This window comes from Rhamphochromis longiceps, linkage group LG12 (assembly GCF_057381845.1).
Source record: "Rhamphochromis longiceps isolate RC_006_pf linkage group LG12, R_longiceps_female_GT1.1, whole genome shotgun sequence".
In the NCBI taxonomy this organism is placed as follows: domain Eukaryota; kingdom Metazoa; phylum Chordata; class Actinopteri; order Cichliformes; family Cichlidae; genus Rhamphochromis; species Rhamphochromis longiceps.
This window is the reverse complement of record NC_140568.1, coordinates 45,372,156-45,387,185: the sequence shown is the minus strand read 5'-3', so window position 1 is coordinate 45,387,185 and position 15,030 is coordinate 45,372,156. Positions and strand designations below refer to the sequence as shown.

At 46.1% G+C, this 15,030-nt stretch overlaps 3 protein-coding genes across 4 annotated transcripts; 1 reads left to right on the top strand and 2 right to left on the bottom strand.

Annotated features, from left to right (window-relative positions):
• Positions 1–2,211: 2,211 nt before the first annotated feature.
• LOC146658253 (uncharacterized) lies at positions 2,212–4,105 on the bottom strand. Its single transcript, XM_085426591.1, has 3 exons — positions 3,872–4,105; positions 2,912–3,043; positions 2,212–2,826 (listed from the first exon to the last, which is right to left on the bottom strand). Exons 1-3 carry the CDS (start codon positions 3,926–3,928, stop codon positions 2,686–2,688), a joined length of 330 nt encoding a protein of 109 aa, XP_085282717.1. The 5' UTR covers positions 3,929–4,105; the 3' UTR covers positions 2,212–2,685.
• A 1,761-nt stretch (positions 4,106–5,866) lies between these two features.
• sdhaf1 (succinate dehydrogenase complex assembly factor 1) lies at positions 5,867–7,501 on the bottom strand. Of its 2 annotated transcripts, none has more exons than XM_085426592.1 (2): positions 7,350–7,501; positions 5,867–6,471 (listed from the first exon to the last, which is right to left on the bottom strand). In XM_085426592.1, the coding sequence occupies exon 2, from the start codon at positions 6,299–6,301 to the stop codon at positions 6,053–6,055; it is 249 nt and encodes an 82-aa protein (XP_085282718.1). In that variant the 5' UTR covers positions 6,302–6,471; positions 7,350–7,501; the 3' UTR covers positions 5,867–6,052. The 2 variants fall into 2 exon arrangements, with proteins under 2 accessions (XP_085282718.1, XP_085282719.1); XM_085426593.1 differs by lacking the exon at positions 7,350–7,501 and adding an exon at positions 6,606–7,334.
• Positions 7,502–7,704: 203 nt separating this feature from the next.
• nudt18 (nudix (nucleoside diphosphate linked moiety X)-type motif 18) lies at positions 7,705–15,003 on the top strand. Its single transcript, XM_085426590.1, has 7 exons — positions 7,705–7,967; positions 8,056–8,228; positions 8,314–8,424; positions 12,277–12,379; positions 12,539–12,662; positions 13,756–13,880; positions 14,156–15,003. Exons 2-7 carry the CDS (start codon positions 8,058–8,060, stop codon positions 14,536–14,538), a joined length of 1,017 nt encoding a protein of 338 aa, XP_085282716.1. The 5' UTR covers positions 7,705–7,967; positions 8,056–8,057; the 3' UTR covers positions 14,539–15,003.
• Positions 15,004–15,030: the final 27 nt, after the last annotated feature.

Below are 15,030 nucleotides of genomic sequence, written 5' to 3'. Positions count from 1 at the left end.
AGTTACTCTTTATATAGTTGGTAGGAGTCAGACCATGTTTCTTTTTAGCTGAAAAACATTACACCAGGTAACCTGCAGTGTTGAAAACTTTTCCGTCGATGTTTGCTGCCCTACAATCCGTCCTAGTCTGTAGTAAAATCAGCGACATTTGACTGTCCTGTTGCTCCCATTGAAATGTATACACCCTATTTAAAATCTAAAACTTAAAATTGTCCGTAGCCTAAAGTTGTTACCACTGTCCTGTTTGAAATGGATACTAACTAGCTGACTGAATGCCCATTAACCTTATAACTCCTGGTGTGTGTGTGTGTGTGTTTGTGTACACAGAGTGTGTGACGAGGACCCAGGCACAGAGAGACTTGATGAATTTAAGAATCTTATGATTTAATAAAGAAATTTGCAGACTTGCACAGAGATGGTAAAATTTCGATCACTGATAACAGAGACGAAGACAACAGATGACAAGGACAGGGAGGACCAGGGGTTTAAACACACCAAGGAGACAGTCATAGAGAACTCGGGACAACTGGAGACATTTAAGGATGCAGGGACCGAAAGAGACACGGAAGAAGTCTCATCGTGATGTGTAAAGTTTATCTTGCTTGGCTGGGCAGCTCTCTGGGTGCTCAGCACCCCCAAAGCTCTGATCCTAGAATCGCCCCTGCTCTGAGGTGTTTGACAAGGTTAGTGATGTTGCCACAACCATACATGCCAACCCTCCTGATTTTTCCAGGAGAATACCGAATTTCAGTGCCCCTCCCGAAAATCTCCCGGAGCCTCCATTCTCCCTAATTTCCCCCGATTTTCCACCCAGGCAACAAAATTGAAAAACCATATCGCAGAATTCATAGCGTGGCCCAGCCAATTCCAGTTTCCAACAATGGCGGCAGCGACTTAGTTTTAATATTACTCTTATTTCTCTTTCTGGGTCGCAAAAAACTTTTGACATATTTTCAGGTGAGAATGTAGCTGTGCAAACTTCAAATATCTGAGCCGACACATCGTCTTCAAACCCCCGCGGTCTTTCACTACTCGGGTCAAACATGATATATAAGTCATTGATAACTTAAAAATGTTCTTGTTTGGTTTTTTCAGTGTTTTATTTCTTCATGAGTAAATCGGTTTGGCTGAGATCAAAGTTATTAGATTAGATTAAATTAAATTTCATTTAATTTTATTAATCCCTCGGGAGGGTTCCTCCGGGGTTTTCACACAGCTGAATAAATGTCAAACAGAAAATGATTAAACAGAAAAGTTTACGTCAGCGCCCGGTTATATTTTAGATAGCAAGGAGCAGACGGCAGTTTCACTCCACCGAGGGAGCTCGTGACGTACTACCTGGCTTTCTTTAGACCACGAAGGGCGGGTCCTCAGGTGGAAGCAGCCTCTGAATTTGGACACCCCCGCTGTTTCCGGGCCGGCCAATAATAACGGTGACATGTAACGTATTTTATCCGATAAATAAACCCTGTAAAATGCATTTATTGAGGTTTTCCTGGGAATATCACCAAAATTCAAGCTTTGGAAAACGCCGTATTTCATCCAGTGTCTACCCTCAATTACTGAATAAAAATAATAATTCCCACCACAAACACATGTGCAGGGGACATGGTTGACGCTTCCGGACTGGACAGGTTGAAGTTTAGCTGACGGTGTTTCCCTCCTCTCCGTCCTGAGTGGCGCGATCTGGTTTGATGTTCTCAGGACTTAAAAGCAGTTTTTGTTTATTTTGAGCTTTTTGAGTTTTTGATGTAAAACAGCTAAAAATAAAAATGTCTTAGACTCTTGTAACTGTTAAAGATGAATATTGGCGAGATTTAGTTTCGCCAGTAGGTGGCAGTGGCGGCTCAGACAAACAGGTGACCGGCAAAATAATCCCTCACAAAAGTAACGCAGGCCACTTATTGTAATGGCAGCCGTCAGTAAAACAGAACTGTTTTGCTGTGTTTCAGCGCAATAAACCTCCACGTGCACCTGGATGAACCTCGTCTTCCGTCAGTGTGTAACACGTCTTCAAAGTGGGTGACTTCCATCCTTTTTATACAGTCTGTGGTCTGGAAGCAGCCCAGGACATTTTACTCCAACCAGGATTTTAAAATCAGCCCATTCTGCAGAAAGGCTCATAAATAAAGAACCTCGGCAGTAAAAGACGGTCGATGAGTAAACGCTTATTAACCCCGATTCTTTCGTCCCCATGATAGAACAGAGAAAACCGACTCTTAGTGTGTTAAAACATTTATATTTCTTTTATTCAATCATCTTCCGGAAGAGAGAGACCCCTGCACAGCCCAAAACGCCAGTTGCAGGATCTCGAACATTAGAATCATAAACTGTGCCTCATATAGGTTTGATTTCTGTACTTTACACGTCACAGTTTCAAACATTGCTTATATGGCAAAGTTCCTCTTTTCTGTGTCTTATCTATTAATATGGCTGTGCACTAAAACTTCCTGTTGTTCAGTCTGGCTGAGCACTTAGTTTGGGAGTCAAAAGTGGCCTTGCTCTACAAACCTTCATGATTAAAGAACATAAAACAATATAATGAGAAAATAAGGATACTAAGGATATTAGTTACATGACTCTCTGATTGCAGAATGTAAAATTTCCAGATTTCTAAATGTTTAAAACTCATGTACAAAAATCTCAATCAGAACTTTGTGTGCAACAAATTATTCACAGAATAACTCAGAGAATCGGCGCCGTCTCCAGAGCTTTGACTCGAGTGGCGAACAGCAGGACGTTCTTCTCCACCTCTGCGTTGATCTGCGCCTGCGAGGCTCGCGGGTTCTGTCGCAGGAACTGTGCGATGCTCAGGACGCAGTCTCGCTGAGGACACGGAACAGAACGACATGCATCGTGAGGAAATGACACGCGAGCAGAGTGGCGGATGTGATCGGCGCCCCCGCTGTACCTTGTAGGCGTCAACTTTGTCCTGGCCGGTGAGCCGATTCAGCAGCTCTCTGCCGACCTGGACGCCCGTCACCGCCGCCAAGATCCTCCGGTCCTCCTCAGTCTGAGAGTTCAACCATCGCAGCAGCGCCACCTGCAGGAAACACGATGAGAACCAATCGCAGAGTTTTTGTCTGTAAACCCAGCAGACATGCCACAGGTGTTTTTATGAACACAAAAAGTGAAAAAGATGAACAGAAACAAGCTGGGGCTCTTTAGATTCTCCCGTAAACTCACAAAACTAGACCAAAGACAGAGCTGATGGAGAAAGACGCAGCATCCCTCTGTGCAGGTGAGCCTCAGCAGCCAATCAGGAGCAGGGACTGAACTTAAAAACGAACTGGATGAAAAACACGTGGGTGTACAGAGGCTGAGGGCTGGACTGTGGATCAGGAAGTGACTTCAGGTTTAACTGTGGGTATAAAAGAGCTGCCGACAGACAGACAGACCTAAAGCGTGTACCTGCTGCCTGTGGGAAAGGAAGAGGGACAGGATAACACCTGAACACCTGCAGGTGTACCTGTGTCTTCAGGAGGATTTGTGGCTGTTTTCCTTTCAGCTGAGTTAGATTTTAATTTGACTCTGCTGATAGTTTGATGTTCCTGTGACCCTGCACCTGTAAAGATTACAAGGTCCATGACATGTCAGGGACCCTCCCACAGGATTTCAAATGTGGGACCAATTGTTCTTGGAGCGGAAGAAGCTTCTCTGATTAAGTCCAGGCGCTTTTCTCTCCAGGCTCCTTAGACTACGATGACTGAAACCTGTAATGATTCCTGAAAAATTAAATTGTTTCTGTTCTTATTAAAAGTCTTTTTGGTCGTTTTGATCGGACCTTCTCGGCCACGTTTAATTTACTGTGACACACGCTGTGATAAAAGTTTACATTTCATTTGTTTCACATCAGATTAAACGGATTTACCTGCTGGAATAACTGCGCGTTGCTCATCTCTCCTGTGTGGTTCACTGACCCGGACATGACCGGAAAACGGCCCAAAAACAGCGAAAAATCCCCAAACTAAGAAAAACGTCCCGAGATTAAACTAAAGCAAACTTCAGCAGCTCCTCTGTGTTCAGCAGCTTTCGCTGAATTTCACATTTATCCACAAATTCGACACGACAGTTTTTGTGGATGTACATGCCCCACTTCCTGTTTACATCACTTCTTCTTCGTCGCTTCAGAAGCAGCTCGGCGGCTCCACAGCGCCGCGTGCGTGAAACAAAACGCTGCTTCCGTCCGCGTGCTGCGCCACAACCGTGTCTCCGCGTGTTTGCCGCAGAGCTCCGACTGAGCGCTGGGTATCGATTCCCATTTCTAAAATCGATTCAATTCCGTTTTGACTCAGACAGTCAGAAATATTCTAATTCTGATCAGTTATCAGTTCATCTCCATATTTTTATATCTATGTATAAAACAAAGTTCATCAGAGGCGTGAGCATCACAGCAGAGGCCTTTGTGTCAAAGGAACTGAGGATAAAACAGAAAATCATGAAGCAGATTTTCCTGGCCTGGCGTTTTATAGCAGATAGCTAGACTTGTAGTCAAGACCGAGACCAAAAAGTCTTTAAGCTGCAGCCAGATGCTGCTTCGTTTACGGGTGTCGGGCATATTATGTGTTTTTGCGATGCACAGCCCTCCTCACCGCTGTCTCTCACTCACTGAGAGGACAGACGCACGCTCCACGTGACTCTCACCCTCTCTGTTTTTCACACAATGATATTATCCTATATCCTCGCATGTGATTGGCCACAATATGGAGGGATTGGAGCATAGCTGAGCCCCTGTGTGAGAGCTGAGCAGCCAAAGGAAATTAAGTGAGGAGCGGCTCTCGCTCAGTGGGAGTCGAGTCTGATTCACTACAAAGCGCTCTGTAAGCACGGCTCTTAGAGCTGATGCTTTTGAAATGACACATCATCGAACGTTACGGTGTGTGTCATGGAAACTGTTGACTCCAGATCTCCCGACCACTATGTCGATCTGAGACGGCGAGACGGAGACAAGACGGAGACAAGACGGAGACCACGTAAAAGTGGTCTCAAGACATCAAGTCTACAGATAACCTTAAAAAAATACTGCAGTCGATCCAAAACAGAAGAAAACCATGAATCAACATGTGAACATGACCTGATGCTGCTGAAGTGAAGCAGAGCAAAGTTACAGAGGTTTGATTACAGACACAGCTGAGCAATCATTTGTAAAAGTTTACATTTCTTCGGTTTGAACGGCAGAAATGAGGCATTGTTGTCAGAGGCCGACAGCGCTGAACACCGCAGCACTGCTGCGTGATAAGCAGAGAATAATGCAGAAAACAGAGATTTGATGGTAAACTGGTGTCTGAGGACACTGAGAGAGCTGTGCAGGAAGTAAAAGCCAAAGTCAGAGCGAGTTCATGACGATGTTTATCAAGCGTGAAGCGTAGTTTGGACCTTCGTTTGCCGCAGGTTCAGAGAATTTTGGTTGGAGAGAGAAAACCTGCAGCATCAGAATCACTGAGCTTTCGCTCTTCAGCCCTGACGGTGAGTCCGTGACGTCGGGTGAACGATCCACACTCTGTGTTTACATGTTTCTGCTCTCATTTACTGTTTCGGCTGTTTGCTGGTTGCTGAAATAGTTTTGTGAGATTCTGGCGTTTCTGGCAAAATACATTTATATTTAAAAATCGATTCTAATGAATCGATTTCACTTTATTCAAACTAAAATCGACGGATTTTTTAAACCCACTCCTGCTCTGACTCCATTTAAGCTCCTTTAAATAATTTCCTGTGTAAAAACTGAAACACGAGGTTTCCCTCGTTTCAGTTTCCTTGGAAACAAACAAACAAACTTTTTAATTTTCTTTGTAATGCCTGAAAAAAAATAGTCACATCACTCTTCATTTACCCAGAATGCAGTGCAGACGCATGAAAACAATATGAATGATATTTCAGAGGGAGACATGAAGCCTCACAGACACATTTTATTGTTCCAGACAGCAGATAAATTCATTACTGTCAACATTTGTTTCACGGCAGCTTGTATCGCTGCTGCGACCTTCACAGCCCGTCTCCTGAGCACAATGGCAGCAGTTTGACGGTGCCGGCGTCTTTCGGAGGTCACGCGGTTTCAGCCGCGCTCTTTGGGTTTGGAGAAGGAGCCCAGCTGTTTGGTGTTGGCGTTCCTCAGCTGCTCCAGCTGCCGCTGGCCCCGTCGGTATAAATACTCAATGTGCATCACGTCCGTCTTCTTGATGCGGGAGTTCTCTCGGAACTCGTCGCGGATTCGGGGGAGGAAGCCCGGTTTGTCCTGCCCGGCTCGCAGGAACTGCCGGTACAGAGCGAGGACCTGCTTCTGCAGCTTACTGTGCCGCAACATCAGACCGAGTCAGCAGAGACAAGAGTCCAATCAGAGAGCAGCTATGCACACATGACGCTCCAACACCGGCGTGTCTCCAGCTGCGCTCCCTCACACGCCCACTCTGAACACACCACGAGGCTCAGCTTCACCTGTTTCTTCTCATTCAGGGTCTTAAAGAAGACCTTTGCCTGCAGGAAGAACACAAAGAGAACCGAACAACAAAACAGCGTTCAGGAAGATTCATCGCGTCACGGTCGCTGATTTTATTCTCTCACAGGAGAAAACTGACACCTTGAAGACACAACAGAAGGCGTCTGCTCACCTGCAGCTCCATATTTATATCCTGCAAGAACAGCTTTGCATCAGTCAAAGTTCAAAATAATCCTTCTTTAGCTCACGTTCTCTCTGTCTGCCTCCTAGCATGCCTTCCTCCTCTCCTCCTCTCCTCCGGTCAACAGCAGCACAGTTCCCCCTGAGCCAGACTGAATATAACAAATGTTCTCCTTCTACCTGCTTGTTTTTATTTCGAATGCATTCACTGGAGTTCTGATGAAGGAACACGTGTTTGTGTCTCTCTGTTTCCATTAATGTGGTCTGATCTTTAACTCATGTGTGTTTCATATTCCCGCACAAGCATGAACGTGCACGCGAGCCCCGACTGTGCACACAGGTGTCGACGTAAAAGCACGTTTTTATTTCAGTAAAGATTCTTCCTCCGTCCTTTTTTACCCCCCGCCTCTGCTGATTTTCTCATCACTGATTGTTTTCTGTGATAACTGAGCTCACCCGGCACACGTTATAACAACAACAGCGTTTAGGTGTGTCTCTCACTAAAACACATTTCAGCTAAAATAACATAAATAATTGATCTTTGGATTCTGACTGGATCCTTTGACCCTCCTGAGTAACAGTTTTTACAGTAACACATACAGTAGTATTAGCATTACTTATATTATAGTACTACACGCAGTATTACCAGCAGCTGTGGCTTATGAAAGTAACCCACAGCCGGCTGCTGGACCTCAGGATTGATCAGCGAGAGCGATCAGTTCAACTTCCTGTTTACCTGACGGAGTTCCGCTCGGACCGGTTCGGACCGGCTCCGCTGCTTCACCTGTTTGTCCTATTCCACCGTCACAGGTACGTCTCCCGGCTCTCTGTGACCTTATTGCGTTATAACACCGGCCTGAGTCGCAATGACCAGGACAAACTACAAAACACGTGATTTCCGGGTCAGATTTTCACAATAAAGCACGCGCACAGACAAATAAAAGCTAATACCCGTTTTAAGAACGCTGCTCCTGATTGGTTAGAGCTCAGTTACCTTCTGATGTATTCATCTTAATTTGTACCGTCCAAATCGCCCGTGGGGGGTGTTCGAGTGGGTTAAAAGCTCTTACTGCGGCGGCGCGGAACAGGAAGATTAGTAGCACTTCCGGTGTCACCTTCTGGAGTCAAATGTCAAAACAGGCGAGCTGAAGCAGTTGGGCTCGTGCTTTTATCACCGGCATCTGTTTCCGGGGGAAGGCTTCCGTGATTTATGACGCCGGTACCTGCGGAGAAAGTAACGAAGTACTTTTAGTGAACTACAGTTTTCAGGATTCAGATCCGACAGTAAGAGAGGAAGCTCTCCCAGCTTCTGTCACACCTGGTAGAGACCAGAAACACCACACCTGGATCACAGGTGAGCCTCTGCGCGCTTGCAGTCACAGCCTCGAGCTTTGAGGTGTTTTTTTAGCTGATGAAGACGCTCTCTGTTCTTCCTCTTACAGACATGGAGATGACAGCTGAGGAACAGCAGCAGGTGGAGGAGCAGGTGGAGAGGCTGCTGAGTGGGCAGGGGTCAGAGGTCACTGTGTGTGATGTGGGCCTGGAGCAGAGCAAACCCGCCACTCTGAGGAAGAACGTCACCTACATCGTCTGTGCTGTCATCTTCAATGAAAAGGTGAACAGAGGTCACCACAGGTAGCCACTCAGTCTCATCAATACCCTTAAATGATCAATTATTTAATTAATTAACACTCCTTCAGGAGGAGGTGCTGATGGTCCAGGAGGCCAAACCGGACTGTTACAAACAGTGGTATCTTCCTGCTGGGAGGGTGGAGGTGGGAGAGAGCCTGGAGGAGGCAATGAAGAGGGAGGTGAGTGAGGAGGAGCCTGAAGCTGCAGCTCCTCCAGCGTCCAGCAGGGGGAGCAGTGAGTCAGTCCCCATAGACTCCCATGTTAAAACAAACCTGTTTACAGCCTGATACACAAACAGTTTGGTCTCTGTGGATCATATACTCCTTCATAACAGCTGTATGCGGAAGAGCGTTTCTATTACTCACCTGTTCAAATTGTATTAAGGCTTAAAATTTGCATTAATAGGGGCGTGGCCTCTTTGACTGACAGGTAGATGGTGGTACAGGTGGCTGTAGCAGCTAGCTGTGCTAGGCTTCACCTTAACTAATGGGAGTCCCTGAACTGGACCTCTGGACCGTGTTTGTGCTGTCGGAGCCTTTTGGAGCGTTTTAACGACATCATGTGACCAATAATATGCCTGCTGTGATGTCACTGTAGAAACAGAGCATCCGAGGAGGCGGAGCTACAGTTCAGATATTACTGAGCACTGATTAGCAGATATGTGTTTGTGTGATGTTTGCATAAGGTCTGTGAATGCAGCTTCCCAACTTTCTAACCAAGATATGTAGCATTAATTAACTCCTCCCACTTGACCAAATACGATCACTTAAGGTTGAAAAAGTCAAAATACTGAAATAACAGTTTGTTTTTTCATTGGGTAAGCACTGCCCTCCTTGCTTGCCCTGACAAAACAACACTGCTTTGCAGACATCAGGAGGCGAGGAGGAGGAGTGATCTGGCTTTAACCTCAGTGTTATGTCACCTGTGTGAACATGTTTTGTTTTTTTTGTATGTCAATAAAATGTCTGAAAATTCATAATCAGAGACTTTGTGGAGCCCCAGGTGGACATTAGAGGAACTGCAGGTTTTGGGGTTTCAGTGTTTTCTTGTCTTTTTAACTCTTTTATTAAGAAAGTACATTGAACATAACAGTAGTATGACTCTCTACATTGCTTTTGCTTTCAGATTTGTAAACTTATAGTTGAAATATAAAACCCGTAAGAACTTGGGTTGGGGGTAGTGGGGCAGCCAAGTTAGCTTCGCATTATTAAGGTTTCAAAGCTTTGAAATGCCCCCTTGCGGACAGATGATAATAATTGGTTAGGCCTGTTGGACTCCAGTTCTTGAAGCTCTTATCGCACTGATTCAGGGTAAAGTCTGAGTCATATACGCACTATCTAAAGACTTTAGAGGCATTTCCAAACCACAAATTCTTATTGCTTCGCTCCAAGCAGATATCATTACTCGTAGTGTTGGTTCATCTGGCAGGTTTGTTTTGTTCTGTAGCTTTGTGTCTGATATTAAAGCTGTAGCTGGTATTACTTTAACATTTGTTCCTTCCAGATCTTTCCATCCCACAGTGTAATCTAAACAACAGAGACATATCAATGGCCTTAACTGAGCTGCACAGTAATACTCTCATAGACTTAGAGGGTTTTATATTTAACTCTGGCTTTGTTCCCTTTCCAAATGTATTTTGACAGCAGTCTATCCCACTCCACAAACTGTTTTTGTGGTGTGGGAATCTGTAGCGACCGAAACAAATACAGCATGTTTAATCTAATGGCTTCAATCCTAGAGTGTAGGTCCAATAAAGGGATGGGATTCAGAATCAGAATCAGAATACTTTATTAATCCCGAGGGAAATTAGGGATCCCATCTTTGTATATCAGATTTTATGGATTCATTCACAGGACCATAGTTGGCATCAAACATTTTGGTGACGTCACGATGTATTACCCCCCTACGTACCTAATGCTACCTGCGTCCCATTTCCATTTACAGTGATTCTTCATTTCGATTGGTGGATCGTAGTTTAGAGTTAGTACCTGCGTTTTGTTTACATTAACCTTGTATCCCGAGAAACTCTGAGAGCATTTCCATGATTTTGGGGAGTGCCTGTGTGGGACAGGATGTAGTAGGTCGTCGGTGAACAGTGCTAATGTCTGGTCCCCTCCTGCTGTTCTTACTGTCTCTGCCTGATCCACTGATGGTTCTGTAAACAAGCTGTTTCTGCTGATTAAACGAGCTTCACAGTGTAGCTTCTACTGGACATGTACTTATTGGCTTCCACTGCCGTGTCGTAAATCTTTGTTTATCGGTATATTTCACCTTAGCTAAGCTGGAGGGGATCTGCTGCTCTTTCAGGGTCTCGCACACGTTGGCGTATTCTCTTGGTTTTTTTAGAATCGGGGGGTTAGTCAAGGTCCAAGCTCACTTGGTTGGAGGTAAATCCTCTGTTCTGCCATGCCGTACGAAGCAGAAGTTCCTTTGTTTTGAAGCTGAGGAATTTCACAATAATAGATCGCAGGGGAGCGTCGCCTGGGGGTGGTGCGCCCGTTCGATGCGTACGTCAAGTTCATCTTTGGACGGCCCCAGGCCTTCCCGCGGCAACTTCTCAACAAACTCACTCACTGTTGTAGAGCCCGCTCTGCTGTCTCGGGTACAGCAGAAATGCATTTGTTCTCTCTTCCTGTACGGCTCTGTAGGTCTGTCAGTTTATCCTCCACCTTGTAACAGCAGTCTGGCGAGGAAGGAGCGGCTAGCAGGTCCAGCGGGCATGAGGTGTGGAGGTTAGCCGGATAACTCGAAGCCAGTCAGTTAAATTAAAGAACAGACCTTTATTCATTGTCAGCAACATAAGACCATACAAGCCAGGTCTCCACGGCTCTACTCTGTCCGTACATACATGTGCGGGGATCGGTAATCCCGGCGCCAGGCCGTTACAATGGTGAGGTCTGTCCTGAGAGCAGAACACGAGCAGCATGTAATGGCTGCCACGCTATACTCACACACCCACTAGGAGACTCCCCCAACTACTACAATAGTAGGGCAACCCCCCTAGTGGTGCGATAACACAATAAGGGTTGTTACAACCTTCACCTGTAGCTTTATTTTTTCAATCATGGCGACCTCGGTGTTCTCGATCCTGCCCTCAGCCTCGTCCAGTCTGGCGCTCACCTTTAGGATTTCTTCCTTGATCTCCCCAGTTGTGCACTGTTTTCTTGGCGAAAGTCTTTTATTTCCTGTAACAGTGTCCAAGTCAGCCATATTTCAGCCGTTGCCTGCTGGGGTTGATTCACAGTGTGCGGCAGCAGGTTTGCAGTGAGAGGAGAAAGCTATCAGCCTGGAAGCTATCATTATTTTCCCACCGTTAAACTACCACTTCATTGCCACCTCCGAGTATTGGTTTGGTGTATTTCGCTCACCCCCTTCTTTATTCACCTCGAGGTGCTGCCATCACAGTGACGTTCAAATCGGAAGTCCGTTTCAGTGTTTTCTTTCATTAAAGATGATATTTGGGAGATGACATGAAGCTTTATGGAACTTAAATTAAATGTGTAGTTTTTTTAAAGGCCATCATTAGAAGGGACTGCACATTGATGAGTTTCCAGGTTGCCTCTGATTTCTGCTGCAGTATTTAAAGCTGCCCTGTGTTGAGCAGCAGCTTTGTGAGATGTTTGCTTCAGCTATAAATTCAGTGTCACACTTTTCCTGCTATCCGTGTCGGATCACAGGCGCAGCAGTCCGAGCCGGCCTGCACAGAACTTCGTGCTTTCCATCCCAGACTCGGCTCAGGAGGACGTAATGCTGTGAAAGGATCTCCGTCCTCTCTGTGATCACCACCCTGCTACAAACAGCAGTCTTGCTTATTGCTGCTCCTCTGACTGAAGAGCGAGCTGCTTGGTTGGTCTTTAGAAGAAGTGTTGAGTGATGCATCAAACGCACCTCTTTGTGTGAGGGTACTCAGATAAAAAGCTGATGAGCAGCGCTGGGATGTCTTTGATCTGGGTTTCAGGTTTTGTTGAACCAGCTCATGCAGAGAAAGCCTGGCTTTGTCTTCCATCAGCTGCGGCTCTCTTTGTCTGCAGGTGAAGGAGGAGGCGGGGTTTGAAAGTGAGCCAGTCACCTTGCTGCTCATCCAGGAGCAGGGACCTCAGTGGATCCGTTTCATCTTCCTGGCCAAGGTCACAGGTCAGAGGTCACACACTTTATTAGTGTTGAAGGGTGACCTTTTTACTCCGAGCCCCTGAACGCATCGTTAGCTTTGTCTGGTTTGAGGAAGCTGGGTGAATATGTGTATCACATGAAGGGCAGCAGAGTTTAAGGAGCGTGTCTCTCCTCTTCTGTCAGGGGGAAGTTTAAAGAGTCTGTCAGCAGCAGATCAGGAGTCTCTTCAGGCCTCGTGGTGGGACAGACATTCAGAGCTCCAACTCAGAGGGCGGGACATCCTCCGCCTCATCGAATCTGGACTGAAGTATGTAAACTCAGCGAAACACACCACAGAGTTGAGTTTAGTTATCGATTAACCTGCAGCATCACTTTAAATTCACATCAGTTTTATTTATGGAGTACCAGTGCACTTAAAAGATAGTGTCTGTCTCCTGAATCCAAACTGGAAGCTGGTTCCACAGAAGAGGGGCCTGAAAACTGAAGGCTCTGCCTCCCATTCTACTTTTAAATACTCTAGGAACAACAAGTAGGCCTGCAGAGCGAGAGCGAAGTGCTCTAATAGGGTGATATGGTCCTACAAGGTCATTAAGATAAGATGGGGCCTGATTATTTAAGACCTTGTATGTGAGGAGCAGGATGTTGAATTCTGGATTTAACAGGAAGCCAAACAGGAGAAATCTGCTCTCTCTTTCTAGTCCCTGTCAGGACTCTTGCTGCAGCATTTTGGATCAGCTGAAGGCTTTTCAGGGAGTTTTTTGGACTTCCTGATAATAATGAATTACAGTCGTCCAGCCTGGAAGTAATAAATGCATGAACTAGTTTTTCAGCGTCACTCTGAGACAGGATATTTCTAATTTTAGAGATGTTGCACAAATGGAAGAACGCAGTCTTACATATTTGTTTAATATGTGCGTTGAAGGACATGTCCTGGTCAAAAATGACTCCAAGGTTCCTCACAGCGTTACTGGAGGCCAAGGTAATGCCATCCAGAGTAAGAATCTGCTTAGATACCATATTTCTAAGCTTTTCAGGGCCGAGCACAATAACCTCAGTTTGATCTGAATGAAGAAGCAGAAAGTTAGCGGCCATCCAGGTCTTTATGTCTTTAAGACATTCCTGCAGTTTAACTCATTGGTGTGTGTTATCTGGCTTCATGGACAGATAGAGCTGGGTGTCATCTGCATAGCAGTGTAAATGTATGCTATGTCTTCTAATGATGCTGCCTAAGGGAAGCATGTATAATGTAAACAGAATTGGTCCTAGCACTGAACCCTGTGGAACTCCATAATTAACCTCAGTGTGTTTAAAAACTTCCTTTATCTGAGTTGTTCAGCCTCTTTTTGATCTGTACAATGTTGACGTGGCGACTCCTGACTTTCCTGCCGTGCTGCCTTCAGGTACCGTCTGAGTCCCTGCCATCCTGTCACGCTACCCTTAGACCTGAGCTGCCGTCACGTGGTGCAGAGACTCATGTTGGTCTTCGTCGGTGCTGAGGAGCACATCTGGGTTCTGCTCATCAGAGGTAACAAACTCACTCGTTAGCACTGACAGAAAACTTCACGCACTCTACAGTTTGGCTTTTTTCCTGAAAACACGGCCGAGTTAAAGTGTTTTAAGTGTGACATCTTCCTAAATAACCTGTAATTAAGTAGGACCCTGAGCCTCAGTAACAGACTGAACTAAATTAAATAATGCAATATATTAGAAAGTTACAAATATAAGAAACAGTCCTAATATATATAAATACCTCAATGATAAATATCCAGAATATTACAGACGTGATTTTTTTGCTGGCAGCCCCGGAGCCCCACCTCCCAACAGCGGCGGCGGTGAGGACCCACGCGGTGACCTGGGCGGCCAACATGGTGGTGCAGGAAGCCATGCAGTCGGCTTACTACGACCATGATGTCAACACGCTGGGCGTGCTCAGTCTGCAGCACAACGGCCGACAGAATGGCAAGACGGACGGCGTGTGCTTCAACACACTGGTGGCGCTGACGCCTGACCACGTCCAGCGCGATGAGGACGGGCGCAAGGTGGAGTGGACACCGACGGGGCAGCCTCCGCGTGTGGAGCACCCTCGCTACGTCTGGCATGAAGTCCAGAAACAAACGCTGAGGGAGAAACTGCTGGAGAAAACCAGAAACGCCGCCCTGGTACCGATCCACAGCCTGTACTGACCGCCGGCGCCGGGCGTACAGGGACGACACCAACTGTACTCTTTGACAAGAACGAGAAGTTTTAGGTTTTATTCTGAAAGGCAATCTATGCCAGTAACTGCAGCAATAAAATGAAAGATGATGACTGTCAGGGAATCACTCCGACCGCCCCCAGACTGGAGCTCCCGGGGTCGTCGGGGGCGGTCCAGGGTGGGGGGAGGGACCTCAGAGCCTTACTGGTCCTCTATCATGTAGATTACGAGTTACTGATTTGTTGTGAAATTCTGTCTTCAGCTGATTAAGGACATGTCCAGCATCGCTCACTGACCTGTGGAGAAGCTGATCATCTGCTCGCTGCTCTTGACGAAGGCGGTCGCACTTATCTCCTCCTCCTCCTCCTCTCCCTTATCTTCCCTGCTTAGCCTCTTGTGTCCTTGTCTAGTCTCGTGTTTTTTGTATTACTTTTCCCTGAACACTCTCTCACAGTCTGTTGTAAAGGCTCACCTTTCAGCA

Bases quoted from the DNA above. Each gene is read 5' to 3' on its own strand.
- LOC146658253 (XM_085426591.1), bottom strand. From the start codon at position 3,928: ATGTCCGGGTCAGTGAACCACACAGGAGAGATGAGCAACGCGCAGTTA. The intron at 3,044-3,871 runs GTAAATCCGTTT...TGTTTCCTGCAG, and splicing joins ACGCGCAGTTATTCCAGCAG to GTGGCGCTGCTGCGATGGTT. The intron at 2,827-2,911 runs GTACAGCGGGGG...CCGTGTCCTCAG, and splicing joins ACAAAGTTGACGCCTACAAG to CGAGACTGCGTCCTGAGCAT.
- sdhaf1 (XM_085426592.1), bottom strand. From the start codon at position 6,301: ATGTTGCGGCACAGTAAGCTGCAGAAGCAGGTCCTCGCTCTGTACCGG.
- nudt18 (XM_085426590.1), top strand. From the start codon at position 8,058: ATGGAGATGACAGCTGAGGAACAGCAGCAGGTGGAGGAGCAGGTGGAG. The intron at 8,229-8,313 runs GTGAACAGAGGT...ACACTCCTTCAG, and splicing joins CTGTCATCTTCAATGAAAAG to GAGGAGGTGCTGATGGTCCA. The intron at 13,881-14,155 runs GTAACAAACTCA...TTTTGCTGGCAG, and splicing joins CTGGGTTCTGCTCATCAGAG to CCCCGGAGCCCCACCTCCCA.